General features: G+C 35.7%; 2 protein-coding genes and 1 long non-coding RNA gene across 3 annotated transcripts in view; 2 read left to right on the top strand and 1 right to left on the bottom strand.

Moving 5' to 3' along the window:
• LOC6645413 (receptor-type guanylate cyclase Gyc76C) overlaps positions 1-23,640 on the top strand; it is a 30,055-nt gene that overhangs the window by 2,105 nt on the left and 4,310 nt on the right. Inside the window, exons 2-9 of the mRNA XM_002068210.4 lie at positions 20,956-21,181; positions 21,248-21,445; positions 21,788-21,853; positions 22,282-22,494; positions 22,571-22,725; positions 22,801-23,023; positions 23,143-23,314; positions 23,389-23,549. Coding sequence (XP_002068246.1) covers positions 21,014-21,181; positions 21,248-21,445; positions 21,788-21,853; positions 22,282-22,494; positions 22,571-22,725; positions 22,801-23,023; positions 23,143-23,314; positions 23,389-23,549 — 1,356 coding nt within the window. The 5' untranslated portion in view covers positions 20,956-21,013. The remainder of the gene's footprint in view (positions 1-20,955; positions 21,182-21,247; positions 21,446-21,787; positions 21,854-22,281; positions 22,495-22,570; positions 22,726-22,800; positions 23,024-23,142; positions 23,315-23,388; positions 23,550-23,640) is intronic.
• LOC124460663 lies at positions 14,103-14,965 on the bottom strand. Its single transcript, XR_006954670.1, has 2 exons — positions 14,690-14,965; positions 14,103-14,610 (listed from the first exon to the last, which is right to left on the bottom strand). It is a non-coding gene; the product is annotated as an uncharacterized LOC124460663 (long non-coding RNA).
• LOC6645414 lies at positions 16,580-18,118 on the top strand. Its single transcript, XM_002068211.4, has one exon. It carries the CDS (start codon positions 17,061-17,063, stop codon positions 17,859-17,861), a length of 801 nt encoding a protein of 266 aa, XP_002068247.1. The 5' UTR covers positions 16,580-17,060; the 3' UTR covers positions 17,862-18,118.

The following is a 23,640-nucleotide window of genomic DNA, read 5'->3' as shown; positions in this document are numbered from 1 at the left end:
AGAGTCTGTCTAAAAACTATTTGCAAGCTGAGAAAACTATTTTGCAGAAATTTAACACGCAACTTCGGTTTGCCAAGGGCAAAACATATTCGTCTTAAAGCTTTGCTATTGAAAACAAAATAGAGATAGAGAGTGGGAGAGAGGAGAGACCGATAGAGAAGGGTGTGGAAATCACTCACTCCTTCAGTTAACCATTAACCAGGAACCAATATATACAAATTCCAATAGTAATTTACACAAATGTATGTACATTGTTTCTACTCTGCCCAAAATATGGGTATATTATTTTCTTTCCTCAATGTAAAGTGTAACTGAATTGGGTTATCAATTTCAGTTAACGAACCAAAACTCAATTGAACCCATTTGTATGTACAAATGGCCTAGAATATCATGATAGTTAAACGTTTACAATTTCAGATAGAACATCTGCCCATCGGCGTCCCTAAATGGTTAAAATACATAATGGCTCACTTTGTGACCTTAAATAAGAGCAAAGCAATTACAACTTAATCTTAAACTATGATATACTTATTGGTTATCGATCGCATTTAATGATCAAGAACAAACTTTTTCTGCATAACGCCATAATAAAGCCAATTTGCACGTGCCATAGGTGCCTTGAAGTTCCTCAAGCCAATCCATGCATAGTGAAATCAGATATCCGCCGTCCCTAACTGAAGTCAAAACTCTGGCAGAGATTTTGGCTTACCATTCAATTCCGGAAGTCTCCAGAAGATATGCCGGCATCATAGCCGAACCCACCTAACAAAATGGCGATTGGATAATGGGCACTTAGATAAGACGGCTAAAGCCTTGCCACCCAATGGGTCCGCATACCTTAATGATGTTTCATACGGTCAATACAACGGTCAAGTCACGCAATTCAATTGTCTTAGTAAGGACAGATCTGAAATAAAGAATTCAAACCAAAAAATATAATTAATTATAATTTTAAATTATCAAGATAGCTTAATTCATAAAATTTACTAAATTAAGCATTTGATTAAACTAGGTAAATTATCTTAAATATTAGTCGAAAAATAATGCCAAAAATATTGGCTTACGAAAAAAGAGGGAAACAAATCGAAGCCTTTGTCAAAGCAAAACGGGGGTCCGGCCCTCTAGTTGGAGTTTTTTTTGTTAAATCTTTCACCACAAAAGTTGTAGGTCTTTTTATATGATATCAACCATCTATTATTTATAATCCCGCAACATTTAGCGATACACAGCGGAGGAGAAGGAGGAGTAGGAGGTGGAGGCGAAGGAGAAGCAAGAGGAACACCACATAGAGAAAACCGCACTTTTTATTATGCACGATAAATTAATGATAATTTAAAGATAACTTTTATATAAACAATAAATTTCTGTTCTCTTTTTTTCGCGTTTGTTTGTTGTTCATTTTATTTTGTTCTAAAAATAGAGAACTCAAACCCCATTGCGGGTTACAAAGTATTGCGATTAGTAATATGGAAACGATATATATGAATATGTATACCAATGTCTATCTCACTCCCTCTTTCTCAGTGTGTGTGTGTGTGTGTGTGCTAGTGTTAATGGAGCTATGCTATATTTGTATATAAGTATATATGTTCATATATATGTATATCTATATGAGTATATGACATTATTATTAATCAAAAGAACAGTTATTATTTATTCATGAGGCGTATGTAGAATGTGCATAAATGCACGGAAATACTAGACAGACGGATGGACAAAACTGGTCGTCAAACAGTGCGAGGGGAGGTGGAGGGGGAGGAGGTTATAAAGGAAGGTAGAAAACCGATGACGAGAGAAAAAGACTCTCGAAGTGAAGGAAAAAAAGTAAATGGATGTATTGTATTAAGTTTTATTGTGGTTTATTTGTAGTTAGATCGATGAGATCTTGGTAACTATTTATATATTTATAGATAGGTATTTATATTATTATTTAACGATTAGTTTAAAGTTTAAACTTTTATCAAACTTAACATCAAAGCATCCAGCTGATGTAGGTTTTTAGAAAGGTTTGAAATTCTTGGGGTTTTTTTTCTCTTTTTTTTTTAAACCGGAAACGACAGCCAAGCATAAAACACTATAACCGGACTCTGGTTGGCTATTTATAACAGTTAGATCATTAATAACTATACTAAATGTGGTCTAAGCGATATTTATGTTAAAACAATTTGAAAAATCACTCAATGTAGAACAAATGCAAAATATGTGATAAGAAATTTTAGCTCTAGATGAATCTATTGTGAACATTACACAAATTAAATTCATTTTCAATTCTGAAATTAAACTTATGATGACAAATGACATAAATCGTCTTTTTATTAAAGTTGTCAAATTTGCAAAGAGAGTTTGAGAGAGAGAGAGAGAGAGAGAGAAAGAGGTGGAAAAAGGGGTCTTGTGGAGAATGTGGCTTAGTTAACTAAATTAGTTTCAGACAATTTGCTTTGGTTTTAGTAGTGATAAAATTTGAAAATTGAAATATGAATGACTTGCAGTTATTTTTTGTCTTAAACAATGTATGTACATACATACATACATATGTATGTTATGTATATACATACATACATATAATGTTATAAAATAAAATTTATAATATTTGAATTATTTCGTTTGAATTTGCATTTGTTTGTCTTAGTTATATGCTTTTGTTTCTATTTGTTAATGGCTGTTGCTTAATTACACTTGAGTAAACAAATACAAAATACATACGTACATACATACATACATAATGCCTAAAGGGGATGGGGATGGGGAATACAAAAATTTCAAGATATTTTATGAACATCTGCGTGGTTTTTTGTTCTTTTTTAAAGAATGGCAAAAGTTGAACTTTGTAACGGGTTCTTGGATTCTACAACTATTACTATACATACAAACATTTATATACATAATAATATACACAGACACATACTAATGTCTTTATACATATTTATGTGTATATGTATGTATATGTAATATATAGTAGCGCGTGTTTTGCTTTGTATAAATTTTCTCGACTTCTAATCAAAATGAGTTAAATAAACACATAACGTAACCTATTAAGAACTTAGTACGTGACAACAATTTAAATATTTATAAAGTAAACAGAGAGAATTGAGACACATAGAATCGTAGAGAGAGAGAGAGAGAGAGCGTATCTCAAGAGACTGCAATTGGCAGAGAAAAAGACTGAGAGAGAGAGAGGAGCTAAAAATAGATTCAGAATTCTAAAATATGAGCAATACAGAAATAAACTAAAAGTAAGACGTGATAAAACATTTAACGAAATGTGAAAAGCGTGCCTTAATAAATAGAGAATGAGTAAGAGAGAAAAGCCAAAGAAATAAACAGAGGCAGAGAGAGAAAAAGTGTTAGATAAAGAGAGTCAGAGAGAGAGAGAGAGAGAGACAGATACCCATAGAGAGTGTAAATGATTGTTGTAATCAAGAAATTAACATTTTTAAGTTGTGTAACAAAAAAAAAAAAAAATAAAAATAAAAAAAATAAATATACATATCGCGTAGCCGCCATGTGAGACACCCCAGCAACTTGCACGCTCTTTTTGATCAACTCTCATTCAATCAACAGTCAGCAGCGCCATATCTCTCTTTCTCTCTCTCTCTCCCTCTCTCTCGCTATCTCGCTCTCTTCGTGTGTGTGTGTTTGTGAATCAACAAGTTGCAGGTTGCAATTGCAGTTAAAGTTGCAATATAAAGTTGTTTTGTATCTGTCTATCTGTGTCTGTCTGCAACCCATGTCTGTCTGCATCTGTTGTCTAAAAATAAACCTGCCTAAACTATAAATAGAAACCAGACACAACATCAAGTTATTCCATTGGATAAACCTAACACGACATTACAGACACTTTGAACAAACAAACAAACACACAAAACGAACAAACAAACAAAAATAAATAAAAATAAATAAAAAACGTGCGTGAATCGTCATCAACTGCCGGGTTTGTTGTCCGAAGACAGAGAAAGAAAGAGAATAACATTGACAACGATTGTCAGCCAGTCAGACAGCTAGATAGATAGAGCGAGAGAGCGATACACAGAAGATATGCAAGAGCGAGAAAAAGGTTTAATAGTTTTGTTGTATTGGCTATTGAACAATTATAATTTCGATATTTTTAAGCCTAGAAAGCAAGAAACTAGTTGAAATGTTTCATACCCTCGAACCATGTACATTTAAATCCAGTGCAATATGCCTTTAAAAGGTATTTAACTAAGTTCTATAAAAATAATTTATATCTTTTCTTTTGAATGACCTTTTAAATTCCTTAAAAAAATTGCAATTTGTGATTTTAAAATTACGGTTTATGTTTAATCTTCAAGGACTTTTTCCAAGGCTATTTAAATATATTTATATTTTTGTTAAAACTCAAGTCGTGTCTGTGTTCTTTAGTACGGTAGTTGGGCTTTATTATAATTTCTAAATACTTTTATTCATTACATATTTCACTTATGTATGTGAGAACTTTTCAATTGCCCATTGCAATTTGCTTGCTTTTAATAGAGATTAGTTCTCATGGAATATGGGCAATTCTGAAACCCATCGCACCTATTATGAGAATCTTTATCGTTTGTTCATCCCTCACTTGACGCCTTTTCTTTCTTGCTTTCTTTCTTTTTTTTTTTCTTTTCATTTTGTCACAAATTCCATTATGTGTTCCTCTTTTGTCGTTGTACAGTGATGTGTTTCCCATTTAATTTTTTCTTTTTTGTGCAGGATATCTTGCATATTTACTGATTGAAATTCCTTTTTCTCACACCTACATACCTACACACCTACACACAAAAGGGTTTTTTTTTTCTTGTATGTCTTAGTCCTCGCCGTATGGATGTACCTTTCTTTTTTATGCTGAGAGAAATACTTTCAAGGACAATTTGTATCCACTTTTTTGTTGTTGTTGTTGTTGTTGTTGTTGTTGCTGCTGTCGTTGTTGTCGTCATTTCGCTTTGCTTCTACTATCAATCATCAACAAGTTAGCTCTCGCCCACGACGTCCATACAAAAATGTAATGATAGAAAGGGAGATAGCAGCGACAAACGAACTGCGCCCGATAGACACACACCAAACTCACACACGTCGACACACACACACACACACACACACACACACACACACACACACACACACACACACACACACCTACACATACTAGGTGTAACATAATACTTCCTTTTGCCAATAACAAAACAAAACAAAAAGAAGGGTTCAAAAGTTCCTACATTTTGTGTAATTTTAAAGGGTATCTGTATCACTCTTTCTCCCACTGGTTTTTGATTTGCTGGAATTTAGTTCTATTAACTAGAACAAAAATAGAATTATGTTATTAGAAAGGATTTTAAACAAACTGAAATAGTAGTTCTTTAAAAGGGGAGAAAACAAAAATTGAAGCACCTTTATGTTGTTGATTATAATGCTTTTCCATATGCACACACCTAGGTTGATGGTTTCCAATACATTTAATACTTAGCCCAGACATCTCTCCTTCTTCCCCATTGAAGTATGGGCTCTAACACTTCCTTCTCCTCTACATTGTTACTCCTTGCCGCCCATTGGAAATCAAATTACAAGGCAAACGAACTGTTGAACCGTTGCAAATGTTTTCCTTCCTTTCTAGCCTTGCTTGATTTTCATTTCTATGATGCAATCCCAGGGTAAAAGGCACATTGAACCCAATCCAAATTGATACCTCCTACTAGTAGGGGCCATGGCAAGGCCTAAATGTGACCCGCACCATCTGTTGATTGGAATATTGTCAAATGGTTGGAGCATAAGGAAGTGGCAAATAGGCAAACAGACGGTGGCAGAGACATGATGAGATTGTGACACCATAGCTACTGAAGCATAAAGTTCAACTAACAGAGATGAGCAAGTGCAGAAAGAAAAATTCAATATTTTTTTAATACGTAATTTATGAAAATTCACCGAAATATATATCATACATATTCTTATTAACAGTTAAATTACTAAATACATATACTTACATTGTTTTGATTTAACAGATTTAACCAGTTCACTGAAACTCAAAATTGATTAAGTTGTATTTGTTTACACTTGGAAATTCGTTAAGATCATAAACTCAAAAGCAAGAGCAATCTTTTACACTTGATTGGCAATTCTGTTTGCTCGTTTGCCCTCCATGTGCGGCTATGCAAGATGGCAGTTTATCATTTCTGGTTCATCTGGAAACCGCAAAATGAGAGATTTTTGCACTATGACAAGATGATTCCATTTAAGTTCTTCCAACTTGGTTTTCATTGCCAGAGTTCAAGTCCGTTGTCGCACACAACAATGTCAAGGCATTACGTTGTCTTTTATACAGAAAGAGAGAGAGAGAGAAAGAGTGAGACGCAGACAGAGAAGATTGTTGTGTGTGTGTGTTGTTGGTGGATAAGGTGGAGAAGAGTCAGCAAATGAACATGGCCATAGAGGAGGCGAAGTTGTTGTTGTTGTTGATGATGATGATGATGATGATGACGAGAGAGGGAACGAAGAGACATGTGTTACAAGCAAAAATTTCACTTTCAAACAAGCAGATGGCGGAATAATGACGAAGCAAACCGGGCAGGAGAATTGTTGTTGAGGATTGAGGATGAGCATGATGCTGCTCATTATGAAGGCGCCTTTCGGTTACGGTCCATAAATGGAGACGCCAAGCTTGAAGAAAACATGACACTGACTTGGCCCAACCATATTAGGGGCAACTAGCAACACAGCTCTGCACTCACTTTTGTTTTTTTTTTTTTTCTGTTTTTTGATTTTGGTTGCGTGTGAAAGTGAAGGGCTTGGACTTGGACTTGGACTTGGGTTTGGGTTTGGGATTCGGGCCTGGTCTGGCTGACTTCGATAAGGTCGTTGTTATTGAACTTTTAATGAGAAATAAAACTCATTTATGAGTTAAGGAATTATGAGGCAACTGCATAATCTCTTTTGTCCTCTCGTTCTCGTTCTCGCTCTCACTCTCATTCTCTCCCGTTCTCTCTGGATGCCCAAAGTGTGGTGGGGGCTCTGTGTTGCTCTTTACTCTTTATTTTTCCCTCATGCAAAGCAGAGACAGATTCCGACTCTGTTGGGCGCTGCCAAAAAACTGGATTTTCTAAAAATAGACCGTGGGTAAATACTTGAATGCGCCGCTGCTGCTGCTGTTGCTGCTGCCGCTGCTGTTTTCTGCTCCATCTTGGCACATGTGCAACACGGCCGCCAAAAGGCAAAAACTCAAACACAACAAACCCAAGCCCCAAAACACTCATATGAGTAGGCGCACCACCGTACCACTCGACGTGAGAGTCATACAGAGCGCTAAGGCTAAAGCTAAAGCTAAACCTAAAGCTAAAGCTGGACTAGCCAGCTAGTCATCCAGGCTCGTTAGGAAGAGATGGCCTCTGAGTTTCTACTAAAAGGGTTAAGTAGAGGCACAGAAAGTGGAGTGGGGTGTATTGGAGGAGGAGGAGAAATGTTGGTGGCTCGGGGGCAGGAAATACAATTTCCGCTTTGACTGATGCTGATGCTTGCCATATGAAGAAGCAACTAAGAGAAAAGAATGTTAAAGAGGATTCCATTCTCGCATAGCAAACAGAAAAGAACAGGACAGAGCAGAGATAAAAAAAGAATCAACCCACTAGTACATAAACACACACACACACACACACATACGCTCGCATACATATGTGCATGTATGAAATTTTAAGGCTTCTAAGGAGTTTTTTCCTTTGTTTCAAAAAATGCAATTTTCAATTAGGTGAATGGATGTCTAATGGATTTAAATTTTTAGACATTGTCGAATATTGATGGCATTGTTCAACTCAAAAATGGATTTTGAAAAAGAATGAGGATTAATAAGGATTAATTAATTGTCTAGTTGACCTAGTTTAAAAACTTTGGAATTAAAAACACTTTGTTTCAACCTTCTGATTAAGGATTCTCTGTGCATTTGCCTCGACTTTTGAATGCCCTTTTTGCTGCATACTTAGCTACTTAAACTTGTGGAATGAGTTTAAAAACACTTTTCAAAATGCCTCTAGAAGTTGAGAAGTTTAAGGATAGCTTATGGATGTTTTGCCCACAGGATTTCCCTAAGTTGTTTACACAAGTTTGCGAAAAGGTTTTCATAAGTTTTTCTACTGCTTCTTTTTGAGTGTGGCCTGACCTGGCGGAGAAACCTTTACCAATGATTAACTATGTACTCAATATTTATTTGTAGTTCTCTTATCAGACTTCACAACCCCCTCCTCCCCTTCAGCCGTATATACATACATACATCAATCGCTGATTTTGTGCAGAAAACACGTGTAAATAACAAGAACTGTCACTTTACATAAACACTTAACAGTAAACATACATACTAATAATGACAGTTGCCCCACGCAAACAAACACACACACACACACACACACACACTCACCCAAATGGCAACACACACTCTCACTGTGTGTGTGTGTGTGTAAAAGAGAGGGAGATTTAAAATTAGTTTCTTGAGTTTGGAATGCTGTTGGCAGTCCAACTAACTAACCAGAGAATAAACTCAACTTGAATGGGTTCCAAGACTTGAGAGCGTTGTGGTATCTATTTATACATGTACATATATACATATATACTTATCTATATACTACTACTACTACGACTGCTGCTGCTGCTACTACCAATAATAATAATAATAATAATAATAATTGTAATAATAATAATAATAATATTAATAATAATACCAGTTAAACCACTCCGCGGCAATGGCAGACACTGAGGCAGCCAGGCGAGGCGAGGCAACCTGCTGCAAGCTGCAACTGGGCAACTTGTTAAATTGTTCAAAAACCCATCCAGGCCAGCCACCCTGTCTCACCAGAGAGTCACACACACACACACACACACAGAAAGAGAAGCGACTGACAAAGATATTGAGAGACAGAGGAGACATAGAGAAACGTACAAAAAAGAAAGGAAGCAAAAAAAAAAAAGAGTCTAACCAGCCAACAGCAGGAGGCGGAGTAGGTCCATTTGGTTCGTCTGCTAGTTTGTCAAGTCGAGACGACGCTTTGGCTGGTCATACAAATAGAATGCATTTCTAATAAGTACGACTAGTTGTTAAATCGAAAATGACTATAAGTACCCCGCCATTCCATTTCGTTACGTTTCATCAATAATTGCGTTTATTTTTGTGATTATAAACAAATACAAATACAAACACAAACACATGCACATGCACATGTACAAGAAAGTTTTCACTGTGGATATTTGAATTCATGTGGCCCCAATAAAGTGTTCATTGCATTTGGGTAATAAGTATACGCCCCAAAGTCATTTTATATTGCTCCACTTAATCTGCATTCATGAATGCTCACGAAATGAACCAATAAATGATTCTATTGGGTGTTGAAATTTTGAATTAATCTCCTTGTTATTAGTATCATATCTACCATATCGTATATATGTATGTATGTACATATAAATACATTTGATTTAAATTCATAGTTTGGTTTGTGCTGATTTTGTGATCATCTTGGGACATTTGTCAAATTTCATGATTTGCAGCTTGCACAATTGCTTTATCTTTAATCTATTTGAATATTTCTAGAGTTATTGCCTTATTTTGTGAGATACAGTAAGCACTCCCATTAGCGAACTTCCTTGGGTTCGGGAAAATTGTTTGTGTGTTTTTTTTTTTTAAAGGATTCACCAAACGATTTTGAACATTTTCTGATTTATTTTAGATTCAATTCTTAAAGTAAAGATATGTGCAAATATTTCAAAAACTTTTGAACATGGTCGGATCTGAAAAATATTTTCGTCTTCAGTCAAAAAGTTTAGTTTGTATTTTTGTCGAGCGTCTCATTTTGTCACTTTAAGGATTTATAAAAATTGTCCGAGCATTTCAAAAATTCACTAGGTGGGCGTAAAAAAGCTGAAAATTGCTTATAAATATCGGGATTTTTGACCATAAATAAGCGTTTCTTTCCCTTCGCTAATCGAAGGTTATTTTGTTTCAAAACTTAAAAGAAAAAAGGACCGTTCGGCAAGGAGGAGGAGGTTTTACTGTAGTTGAGTCAATTGGCACATGCCTTAAGAAATATTTAAGTAAACTTCACTGGGTATTCGTTTGTATATTTATGTTTTGGATACATGTCTCTCTCTCTGTATTTCTCCAAACAAAACAAAATACTGATGATGATGATGATGATTAACCAAACGATGATGATCATGTTTCTGATGATGATCTATAATAACAATAACGCGTGCTTGGCACAAGACTGATTTTGAACTTGCAACGCTGAAAACTTCTCATATTGACTGTCGTCAGACAGACAGACATGAGAAGCGATCTCTTGTCTTTTTGCTGGCTGTGGTTGGTTAGTTGGTTGGTTGGTTGGTTGGTTGACTTGTTGGTTGATTCTGGGTAACCAATCTGAGCGGCGTCGCTGTCGTCGTCGTCGTCATCGTCGTCGCCGACGCTGCTGCCAAGGTCATTTATAAATACTCCAAGCTAAAAATAACTTTTTTTTCTTAATTTTTTTTTTTATTTTTATTTCTGCTTTTGAAGCAAACAGCAACAGAGAAACGATTAATGGCAAAGCGATATGCAAACAGCGGCAAATGGCTACGGCGACGGCGACGGCAACGGCAAAGGCAACAGCGGTTGACTTGTTCTCGAGCCGCCCAGTTTCATTTTCGGTTTCAGTTTCAGTTTGTTGTTGTTCTTTTTTTTTATTTTGCCAGATTTCCGATTCTCGATCGAGCTCGATGCTCGGAGCTTCTAAGTTTATGCAAAAGTTGTCTTGAAATAGTCCAATAAATTTGTTGTTTATTGTACCTAAATATATATATATGTATATGTTTTATTAATAAGCTTAGCCATTATCAGATCCAAAACGAATCTAAAAATAGTGGAGGGGGGGCGAAGCAGGCAGAGTAAAACCGAACCACAAAAACTTGCCTCGATTTCTGCTCAAGTCTTTATTATTATTTTGAGTTTGGGTGTGCGTTGGTCTGATAAGATTTTGCATTGGAATATTTTTTGTTTTTTTTTTTTTGGCACATAAAGATTTAATACACACATACATACATATATATTAATTTTTATACAATTTGTGTATGTATACACATTTGGCTTATAAATATATCTGCTTCTTCCTCCTATCATAAACATAATCATTATTATTTTTTCATTTTTTCCCCCTCTTTGCTTTTTCCGTTTTACGTATTTTTTTTTGGGCGCCACCAAAATCGATTTCCTTTCAACACCTTTTTCTGAGGCGAAGGTAATAAATAAAAATTTATGATCAAAATGGCAAATAACCACAACAAGCAACAATTGGGGGAATATCTAAATGGAAATTGCAATGTTCATAAAAGTAAAGCGACTATACAAACACATATGTATGTATGTATGTATGTATGCACATATAAACCTATTTCGAATTGTGTGTGTGTCAGCATGACTGGAGAAATTATTCAAGAAAAGTTCTCTCATTCTACGACAATGTATGAATGGGCAGCACCCATGTGAGAAAGTCGAGTGATGTGATAAAGTTAAATGTTTCCTTAGGCTTGTGTATAATTTCGTTAATCATTACTTAGATTTGTCTACTTTCCAAAATAATAGAAGAACATATTTAGGTATAATATTTTTTCTAAAGTAATTTGAAGTTTCTGTATCAAAATGTAAGAACAAAAGTTTACCTCGAGAGTTTGTAAGGAAAAAAGGTTAATTCGTCAACAGAATATCTCAAAAACGACTTATCCAAACGTTTCGTCGTACTGATCTGAGCTAGGATATTTTAGAAAGGATGTGTAATTTTTGTTATGACCTATAACAGAACCAGAAAACATGAGTTTTTTAGATATATGAATAATATATGAAATATATCACTATATTAAATTCATGAATGAATAAATATATGATAAAAAAGTACCAATTAATACATTTAATTTCTAAGGCAGTCGCTTAAAAAAATTAAAAATTAAAATTAAAAAATTTGTACATACATATAGTTTGTTTTGCTACACATGATAACCAAAAAGGAGGCACTTTTGGTTGTTGGAGTGTAAAATTGTTGTCCTTAAATTCAAATTTGATTCATGCTTTTTACACTGACATATTTATGATTTGGCTTTTAATTTGTTACGATAACATACTAACTCAATTGACAATGTACTTTACAAGTTTCAGTCTCCATTTCTATTGGAATAATGTACATACATACATATGTATGTATTTCAACAACCGAAGTACTGAATGCTTGGCTAACGGTAGTTGAACCGGAAATACTCAATAGCTTGACGCCGGCGCCACTCATAAGTGTGTGTTCCATTCTCATCGCCATTCTCAACGCAACAAACTAAATTTACATACATATAACTTTAGACAAAACGTATAAAATTTGTGAAACATTTAAAGAGAGAAGGAGAGGGATTTTTACGGGCTAACAATTTTTAGTTTCCATTTAACATTTCTTTTAACTTTACAATTAGAATCCTTGGGGGGGTAAATAAAAATAAGCAAATGTAGTTTTTCCAAACCGGCAAAAAATTGAACATCCTTCGAGAAAGAGCGATTCGCGAAAATATTTGGAACTAGAAAATTATTGAATAGACTTCAGAATACCTAAGCATTTTGACAGATGGAAAAGGAATGTAGTATGTATATTTCGCAAAGGGTATACACGCCTCGAGACGTCTTGGCCCATTCAGTAACCATTTGTGGACTGCTCCAATTAATTTGATTTTGCATGCATTTTCTACTTGCCATCAATTATTTTTCAACTTCAAATTGATTAAAAAAACCAAACCCCAAAGAGTTGAACTGAGGCGAAAAACTAGTCAAGGAAAACTCACTTGACAAATCCTTGCCTTTGAGAAAAGAATTTTTGAAAAACTTTTGTAGTAAGAAAAGAGAGGGAGAGCGAGAGGGAGACAGGAAAAGAGCTAAGATTTTCCCTCTTGATTCCCCTTATTCTCTTTATTGATTATTTATGTAAAATGAGTCGAAGGAGAACTTTTTTTTCTTTTCTTCTTGTCGATGAGGTCAAGGTGCGGCTGCGACGCTGCAACCGCGAATATGGCCATGGCCGTATCCATGTCCTGATATTCCTGTGTTAAGGACAATACCCAACACGATGCTTAATTGGAAGGATAGAGCGAAAAATAATAATAATTGCTTAACCAAGCCGACTACAACGATGCCGCCGTTGCCTTCAAGTGCTAAATAATTGGTTACCAGCCGAAATACAACCACCGCCACTAACTCAACAACAACCATTACCTACCTACCTACCTCCTCCTCCTTCTCCTCCTCCTCCTTCTCCTCCTCCTCCTTCTTGGGCTTCTCATTCTGTGCTACTACTGTGTGTTGTCTTATTTATTTTGTTATTAAATAATAAGACACAAATTAATGCAATTTGTTTACTCAACTCAATTAGCCCCCCACATAGATAGCACAAAAAAAATAGTAGAAAATAAAACAAAAAAAAAAAATGATTAGTCATTGTCTGGCCACGCGACACATATACACACACACTCACGAACACAATCACACCGACGAAAAGCGAAATCGCATTAATTAACCAGAGAAGAGTGAAGTGAAGTGATGTGAAGAGACCTTCCTCTACTTTTTTACTATTTTACCCCTGCAAAACGATCTACAAGCAAATCGAAAACGTGCCGAGCCTAACTGACGGCGCCTCCGCTTCATCATCATCATCATTTCATTAGCATCATCATCATCATCATCAGCAAATCAACATCATCATCATCATTGGCATTCGTATCCACATCATCATTTGACTTCCAGGTCAAAGCAAACTTCAAAAACCAAACATAAACACAAAAAATATGACACCGCAATGGATGATGATAAATTGTTATGTTGTCTTCTACATATCGTGGCTTACTTTTTTGTTGATACTATTTTGTTTTTTGTGGTGTTCGTCTTTGTTTTCTATTTAAGAGAACTCAACTCCAAATCCCCTCTTCAGACAAACTGGATTTTTATACACATACATACATACATACATATATACATATGTAGGTATGTATAAATCAATTAATTGGTGGTTGCTTTTTTTGGGCATTTTGTTGGCCGATGGTTCATTAAAGAAGATTTAAATCTAGCTCAAGAAACTTGGAATTAATTGGGTTTTATCGATCAGTTTTCGCTTTTATTTCTTTTATTTCGAAATATATTGTACTAAAATTTTGATTAGAATGACTTAAGCTCTCTTTTCATAGATAATAAGATTATAATTGGTCTCTTATTTGTCATGTTCTATGAAAATCATTATTTTTCTCACCCAAGATTCTTTTGTATTTTTACTTTCACTTTATTAATTAATTATTCTTGACTTCTTAGGTATTTCCCTTTATTTTTTTGCTACTGACCCTCCGCTTCTCTTTTATCTATAGTTCTTTTTGTTACATCTCCCACTTTCTTTTTGTATGCCTTTCTTTCAAACATGTTTCTTACTTTCTCCATTTTTTTCTTCTGCTGTTTTGTTTTGGCCTATTGTGTTTGGATTCTAACGAAATCGAAACTAATCCGATAAATGATTTTAAATTTCATCATCATTTTAAAAGCGCCACCAAACTGCTTAATTTTGCAATCGAAATTCCCCTTCAAAAACTCATGGACTCGATATTTATCTGTAAAAACAAAAAATCAACAAAATTCTTTCTCATCATTCATTCGAAACGGGCCTCTCCTTCTCCCTCTCTTCTCTACCATTTACCGCTTCTCTTTTGCAAACCATTTACGTGCCGTTTGGTTTATCTATTCACTTTCATCATCATCGTTATTTGGTTGGCTGGCTGGCTGGCTAGATGATTGGCTGACAACTGGGTCCAATCCATCTGGCAGCCGGTAACACGGAAGTTGCTCAAGGGTGCTCATTTCATTACCATAACATAGAAAAATTGAGCGAAACCCAAATCCAATCAATTGTTATAGTTTTTCAACAATTAAACCGAAACAAAAAACGCAAGGAATGCCAAGACATAAAATAAATAAAAAAAAACACCTATAATAATAACTAAAACTTAAAAAAAATAAAAAAAAAACGGCTACGGGCTACTCTTTACTTGCAATCAAAAACAAAAATCTCCTTCATATATTTGTATTGACTCTAGGCGAGAGATCAGCGAAATAAGGAGGCTTACATTGATCCTAATTAAGATCATAATCCCGTATATTGAGTGGACTTTAATCCACATTAAATACAATATAAGTACGTTATTATACCCTAATAATTAGCGTGGTTTTTATGTTTTTCTGCAGGGTATATAAACATGTTCCTTAAGCAGCAATTAAATGTCATGAAGACACTTGAAATACTATCGGGGCTCTCTATTTCGGTCATTGGAGAGTCAAGACTCAAGAGTAGTCAAGTCGAGTCTAACTGGCATTTTCAAGTGATTATTTGTTATTTGTATTGTTTGCTTGACATGGCATAACGATTTCAATTTCATTTTGTTTTTTGTTGTTGTTTTGGGCTATCTTTTTGTCTTATCAAGTGTTTTGTTTCATTGATTTGTTGTTTTTTTGGCTTTTTTTTGTGGTTGTTGTTTTTGTTGTTTTGATTGAGAGTCCAAGTAGAAGGCGCCGGGTAATTACCTTAAATATATATTTGGTATACATATATTTATTTCTATGTCTGTATAAGCCCCCAACATACAAATGTACATATGTACAATGGAACAAGTTCATCAATCATTAATGAGGCGTCGACTTGGCTGGCTGAGTATCTTGTCAATTAACACGTCTAATTCGTTTCGTTTCATTTCGTTTCGGTTTTTTTGTTATGTTTGTGGTGCTTAATATAATAGCTTAAATCACAATGCAATTGGCCACGAGTATGAATACAATTAGGTCTTTCAACTTTGAACAAAACATTGATTGATATAAATCCCTAAAAAATTATCGCTTATAACATAAAAATAATTTAGATATAAGTATAAAAATGCTGTTAAATGGTCCTTTAAGTACTTTCAGTTCATTTAGCAATTCCCAACTAGTTTTAGCGTTGAAGGCGTTGACCATTGTGGCCATTGCGATTCTAGAGTTCTTTAGCAAAGTCTGCTGATGATAGAAGTTAAAGGTGTTTAACCTTAGCTACATATGGCTATAGTGCTGCCTTTGAAATAATCTAGCCGGATAAAATGCAAGCAAAATTTGACATATGTGAAATATTGATTCAAAAACTGGAAACGGCGTTCCTAACTGGAACTTGCTTTCAGTCATCTTTTCGCAAGATTTTACACTATTTAGTGCCAAAAAGTGCAATCTTTAAACAGGTCATTGCACTTTTTGGCACTAAATAGTGTATAGTTCTTTTGTTGTATAGTTCTTGGGGTTAAAAATTATAGGTAGGACTTAGGATGGTATTACTTTTGTTAATCCTAAAGAACTGTCTTACTAAAGTTTTACAAATTAGCCTAATGGAGAAATTTACTAGCAAGCTACGATTTTTCCATAGATAAAGCCAAAATGGCGTATTTAGTTGGAACAGTAATCGGATATTACATTTTTAATTGAATAACAATCATACCCAACACTTTTTTTTTTGACTCAAAATGAAGTAATGAAAAGTAAGGGCAAACCTTTGTATCTAGTAGTCCGGGCATTTGCCTACGTTTGGGCTATAAAAATTACTCTCACAGTATGTTCGTTATTTGTCAGTTGTTGGTCTAGAAATTTTTTGTTTTCCGATATCGAAAGTTTTCCACTTTTTTTTTCCATCTCTTTTATCCCCGTTTTGGACAATCAAAATTCAATGTTTGGTTAAAAATCCCGATCCCGCCGTTGGAGTGTACTAGTAAAGAAGGTGCTTGGTGGTTTTGGTGTCGCCGACACCTTCACTCAGATCTTGTGAATTATGTAAGGAGAAGAAGAAGTAGCATTGAGAGGCAACGCGCAAGCGCCGATAGGCCACGGTCACGGTATCAAATTACAGCAAAAAACACCAACACCAACAGCAGCAGCAGCACCAGCAGCAGGAGGAGTAGCAGCAGCAGCAGCACAAGCACAGAAGGGGAACAGGATTCGAAGGATAGAAGAACGAGGACGAGGACAAGAACGTAATAGGACATCCATCAAGATGGCCATCCATGAGCAGATTGATAATTTGAACATTTGGTGGTTCCCTCGCGATTTTTGCCAATCGCGTTTCGGTGAATTCCAACAGAGCGGCACCAATTCATGCACACTCATCTCCCTCATCCTGGCCGATAAGGTCGCAAAGGCGGAACGTTTCTTTCATCGTGTCGCCGAGTTGCCATCGCATGGCTGGGATCTGTTTGGCAATGCAATTAACGATGGCAACAATGTCTACCACAATGTGATCACGGCCAATACGCCGCAGGCGCGCAATCTCAATTTAAATATACCGGATGCCATATCGGCCATACGATCGCAGCACAAGATGAACTTTCGCCTAGAGGAGTGGTTCTACACGCACATGGAGGCCGATCCCACCAATCCCATGTACAATCGGAATGTGGCCTTACAGCTTTCACGCATCTTTACGATTACACTCCAGGTATTCCAGCAGGCAGGCGGTCGTGGCGGTGAATTGCCGCCGTCACATCTATTTGCCGCCATTATAGCTGACTGCCGCACCGTTATGGTGACATTTGATTTTCGTGCCTCCATTGTGGCACTCTTCGATTCGCATCAACATGGACGCGATGCGGGTGCCGTATTTGCCCAATGCACTATCCAGAATATGGATGACTTGATCTTCTGGTTCATCAGCATGCTGCACAATGTCTACTCAAGTCGTCCCTCGCTCTTTGAAATCTCATTTCTCAGCTCCCAGCCGGGTGTGGCGAAACGTATACCGCCGGCCATCAAAAAGATCGCCGGCGATATCAAAAAGTCTAGCAAGTCTGTGGTCTAGATTCCCCCAAAATCCTTCAGAAGCTACCCTCACCCCCATCCACCCCAGGTCGCCAGCTAGCCAGACTGTCCACAGGATATTATCAAAATTCGCAAGTTCAAAACGTTTCGATTGATTCAAGCAAAGAAAACAAAATTCACATTCCCCAAATATGTGTGCAAGAATATTTCATTCCCTTGAGAAATGAATCCAACAGCAAATTGCTACAAATTCTAAAGTTTCATATAGACCAGCAATCAAATAAATAACGAACCATAGTTTCACCATCTTTTATTTTTTCAAAATTAGGTATCCTTTTCCATCAAAAGAATTTGTCAGGAAAAATGAGTCGAATCTTCATATTCATATTACGTATACGCCATGTATAACAAAAAAAAAATGTTACAATTAGCAGAAAAGTTCCGCACAACTCAAGAGTGTTCATTTTATCTAAAATATTTTAAAATCTCATTATTTTTTAAAATTACTTCAGATACATTTTATTTTATACTTTTTTTTGCATATATTACGTATACGCTACGTATAACAGAAAATCAGATTAATCGCTTCCAGCACAAGAGGGTAAAAATATATGTATGTTTGCCCAATCGATATTCACAGTTTATAAAATCGCATATCAAATCCAAAATCCAAGAGATAGATTTGAAATATTACGTATACGCCATGTTTGCAATTAATGAAAAGTTATTGAATGTTTATTGCTTTTTAGGTAAGGTAGTTCAGTAATGGAAAGGAATTACGGAAAATTTAGTCAGTACTTAATACCAATAAAGAATTTGGCAAATATTTAGCGCATTATCAATATTAACTGATAAGCAAATTTAACTTGACATAAATTTGGAATGGTCCTTGATATTTCATTTTGTGTTCCTTAAAACAAACAAAAAATAGACCCCCAAACGTGTCTTAGTATGTAATTTGTATGTGTATTTGTTTAGAAACGAGTACCAGGTCAAGTTTATGACTTTCATTATCAAAGTTATTTCAGGTAAACTATTTAAAGAATACTTTGCCTATAGCTCCTTGCACTAAGTTTGAATTTACGTGGAAATGGGCCATATATACTAACTATACCTATAAATATATACATGTACATAAAGTTACTTATGAATATATGTACATGTACACATATGTATACTATATACCTAGAGTAGATACCATAAATTAGCATTTTCGACACACTTCAGATTTTACAATCGTTTCGTTTCAAAGTATTTTTTAGTTCGTGCTATTTATTTTGCCAATGTTGCAATTTAAAATTAGAACCCACTTTGGCTCTCAATTTTTGTTCATATTTTTTTGGCATTTTAGGCGCCTATAGTATAATAAATATTTGCGCAGCATTTTGACACTTGGCGCGATTGGGCCAGATTTCCAAGAATAATGTATGAGAATTGTAGCGAGACGAATAAGGAAAAGAATATTAAAAGAACGTAGAAATCGAAACATACATACGTAACTACATACATACATATGTACATACATAGTTCCCGGAAAGATTGGAAGTCAACTCTCATTGGGGGGCTAATTAAACTAATTCGTTTGTTTTCCACATATTTCATTTAAAACGTTCAACTTTAAAACGTAAGCCAATTAACATACAAAAAATCCAAACAAGGACGCCAATCTCTTGCACTAACAATGCAAACACACAGAATGGTACCAGCATGATGATGATGATGATGATGATGATGATGATGAAGAAGAACCATCAGTGAGTGAGTGCGGGAGGGAAGAGAGAAAGAGTTGATGTTGATGCTAGATGAAAAGGCAGGCAGACGAATGGATAAGCGGACGGACGGACAGACGGACGTACAGACGGGCTGACAAAGACAGGACAAACAAAAACCGGCAGCAGAGGGATAATGCCTCAAACGAAATGATATAATGACAAAATCAACGGCATGCATAATTAATACTAGTAAGAACAATAACAACAACAATAACGATGACAAAACGCAATGCAAACAATAATGCTGCACGTGCCATTCGATACACACCGACACACGGACACGGATACTCACACACACACATATACACCTCTAGTCATCTGATGGAAAGCTAAGCAATAAAATCAACCCATTTAGATTTAAAATGTTGAAAAACAGATAGTTCCTTTAAACATGGTCAAGTCATTTCTCTAAGGAAATGCCAACTTCTTAACACAAAGGACCTTAAAAAAGAGGGACAAAACTAAAACATTTCCTAATATATTTCGCTTTTTCCCTCGCTCTCTTGAAAAAAAAAACAAGAATAAATCAGTCAAAATTCAATCATCAAATTCATTCTTTTAGAAAATTCAAACGAAAAAACTAACCATTCAAGTGTTTATGGGAATTCCCCAATTACATACATAAATACATAAATATTTTGGTTCATTTTCGATGGCTTTGGTATATGCAACAATCATTTTAATGCTGATTAGATATTGAATCCCATTTCTAGACCTAAGATATCCTAAGCTGATAGGCTATACCTGACCTGATATGCGACTTGAGCCGAATGTTGGTCTCTCTCTCTCTCTGTCTTTCTAAGCTTCTTATCTTATCAAGAATTGAAATTTAATTACATATTTCATTCCTTTTGAGTGGGTGGGAAAGTTCGATGATCTTTCGGTACGTGTGCATAGCCTGCTATCCATGTGTATGTATACATGTATGTATGTACATATGTGTGGATGTGTGAGCAATCACATTTGACATTTGCTTTTGGCTCCTAGCCACTTGCAGGATATTTGTGTCCCTGACAGAAAGCATTTTGCATTCTAGTGCACATTTTTTGGAAATTTAAGTTTTTATCCTGCATTTGGTAAAAAGGATTGTGTGTGCTTGTGTGTGTTTGTGTGTGTGGGTGTGAGTGGGGAGAACTCTTGGTGAGATTTTGGGGTGGTTCGTTTGGGTTGGAACTTGTTTAGTATTTGCCTTTGTCAAACATGTATTTTTATTAGAAGTACATCCGTAGATTCTACTGCTTCTCCTGTCGCCTGTCCTTGTCACTTTCAATTGCGATTGCAACTGCATTCTTGCATTTATATATGTTTGTATATTATTTTTACCATAACATTTTCTCTCCTCTTTTTTTTTCCATTTTGCAGCTTGTAAATCTGTTTGGAACCATAGGCGTCGCGCTGAACGGCCCCGGCCTAAGGGGCCATGACGCGTTGGCCCTTTAATTTATTACTATTGCTATCGGTGGCAGTATGCGACTGTAGCAATCCTCGCACTGTACTAACTGTGGGCTATCTAACGGCCCTAACTGGCGAGCTAAAGGATCGTCAGGGTTTGGCCATATCCGGTGCACTGACTATGGCATTGGATGAGGTATGCAACTATGCCACAAACATCTATCATTCCCATCTATTATTATCGTTTTTTCTTTTGGTTTAGGTCAACAATGACACGGAATTGCTACCAAATGTAACCTTAGCTCTACGTTGGAATGATACCAAGGGTGATACGGTATTGGCAACAAAAGCCATTACCGAAATGATATGCGATGGTATTGCAACGATTTTTGGTCCTGAAGGTCCTTGCTATGTTGAGGCCATAGTATCGCAAAGTCGAAACATTCCAATGATTTCCTATGTAAGTTTTATGACGAGGCAATTTTACGCCTGACATTTTCTTACTCCACATTCATCGTTTTCCACACACACGCACACACACACACACACACACGCAAAAATACTTCTTGTACACTTTGAGAAGCGGATTCAATTGTTAATAAAATTGTTAAGAACACACACTTGATGTGAGTTTTACTAATAATCCTTAGAGAAAGTTGTCTAAAGTTGAGACCAAATTTATAATCTTATAAAGTTATTCTTAAACTTTTCTCCAAGTGTACATAGTGACAAATGTCTGTGTGTGTGTGTAGATACATGCATATATGTATTTATTTGAAATTTTCTGCTTTCAATTCAACAGAAATGCGCAGAGAACCGTGCATCCGCAATACCGACATTTGCTCGCACCGAACCTCCAGATACGCAGGTAAGTGAAGAGAAAATAATACGAATAATCCCGGGTGCAGTCAACAGGTGGCATTGGTTATGGTGATGATGTTGATGATGGTGTCATCTGAGCATGTGAATGGGTGTGGTGAAAAATGGGTGTTGAGACTTGTTCTTACTTTTGTCATTGTCATCCAACAGCAGATTGTCAGACAGACTACGGCCAGACAGCAGCAGCTAGTTATCCTTGGAATATATGTATATACCTACATACATATATATCCTTGGCCTTGAATAATATAAAAATATGTTATATGATAGATGTAGAGCCAAGACCAAGACTCACAGCCCTCGCACCATAAAGTTTTCAAACTTTTGTTTACATGGCACTGAAATTTCTTATTATTATTCCTTATTGAACTTATCTCTCTCACTCTTTACCTCTCTCTCTCTCTCGCTCTTTTGTAGGTCGTTAAATCGGTGATTGCACTTTTGCGTTATTATGCCTGGAATAAGTTTTCCATATTATATGAGGAAATTTGGGGCACTGTGGCCGACTTGCTCAAAGATCAGGCCATGAAGAAGAACATGACCATCAATCATAAGCATTCGTTTATTGATAACCGAGCCAAATGCTGTGAACTAATGTTACCCTGCTGTCGTTCCGGCTATTGGTATCAAGTAAGCATTGCCTCTAAAAAAACACAAGAAAATAAGCAAATTTAATTTCATACGTTTTTGTTTCTTATCCTTCCAGGTGGTTCAGAATACCATGAATCGTACACGTATCTATGTGTTCCTTGGTACGGCCAATAGTTTAGTTGATTTCATGAGTTCTATGGAAACGGCTGGTCTATTTGCCAAAGGTGAATATATGGTTATCTTTGTCGACATGATGGTCTATTCGGAAAGGTAATTACCACTCGAGTGATTTTAAATGTTATATATATTTGTTTATTGAAAGTTTTGTCTTTATATTTCTTACAGAGAGGCATCGAAATATTTACGTAAAGTTGATCAAATAAATCGGATGACTAATTGCCATAGTACCGAAAATTTTAATCAATTGGCAAGAAGTCTTTTGGTAGTGGCCTCAACGCCACCAACAAAAGGTTATGAAATGTTTACGGAGCAAGTGAGAAATTATAGTTCATTGCCGCCATTTAATTTTCAAGTGCCACAATTATTTGCGCAGAGTAAATTTAGTAAGGTGAGCTTAGAAAACTTATTTTGTAATTAATGTAAAGACGTAAAAAACATTTTCTTATGCCTGACGTTCAATTAAATGACACTTTCCCATCTTTTTCAACTTCTTACTTTTCGTTTTAGTTTATTTCGATTTATGCGGCGTATTTGTATGATTCGGTTAAATTATATGCCTGGGCTTTGGATAAAATGTTGCGTATGGAGGAGCGTGTTCTCACCGATGAGGTGATCTTTGAAGTGGCCAGCAATGGCACTAGGGTGATTGATACCATTATCAAAAATCGTACTTATATGAGTAAGTATACATCACTCTCAATGAATTATCCTTTATATATATGTATATGTATTAATATTTTGTATTATTTTCAGGCGTCACTGGTTCCACAATTAAAATCGATCAATATGGAGATTCGGAGGGTAATTTCTCAGTGTTGGCGTATAAGCCGCATAAATGGAATATTTTGGAAAATATACGTTGTAATTATCATATGGTTCCAGTAGCATATTTCCATCAAGGCGAAGAACTTCCAGTGAGTGAGTCGTCGTCTTCTTCTTTGTTGTTGTTTTTTTTTTTTTGTTTTGTTTTGTTTTGTTTTTTATTTTATTTTATTTTAATTTTAG

Source organism: Drosophila willistoni (assembly GCF_018902025.1).
Source record: "Drosophila willistoni isolate 14030-0811.24 chromosome XR unlocalized genomic scaffold, UCI_dwil_1.1 Seg143, whole genome shotgun sequence".
Classification (NCBI taxonomy): domain Eukaryota; kingdom Metazoa; phylum Arthropoda; class Insecta; order Diptera; family Drosophilidae; genus Drosophila; species Drosophila willistoni.
Note: the sequence above shows the minus strand (reverse complement) of the source record. Positions and strands in the feature narration are given on the sequence as shown.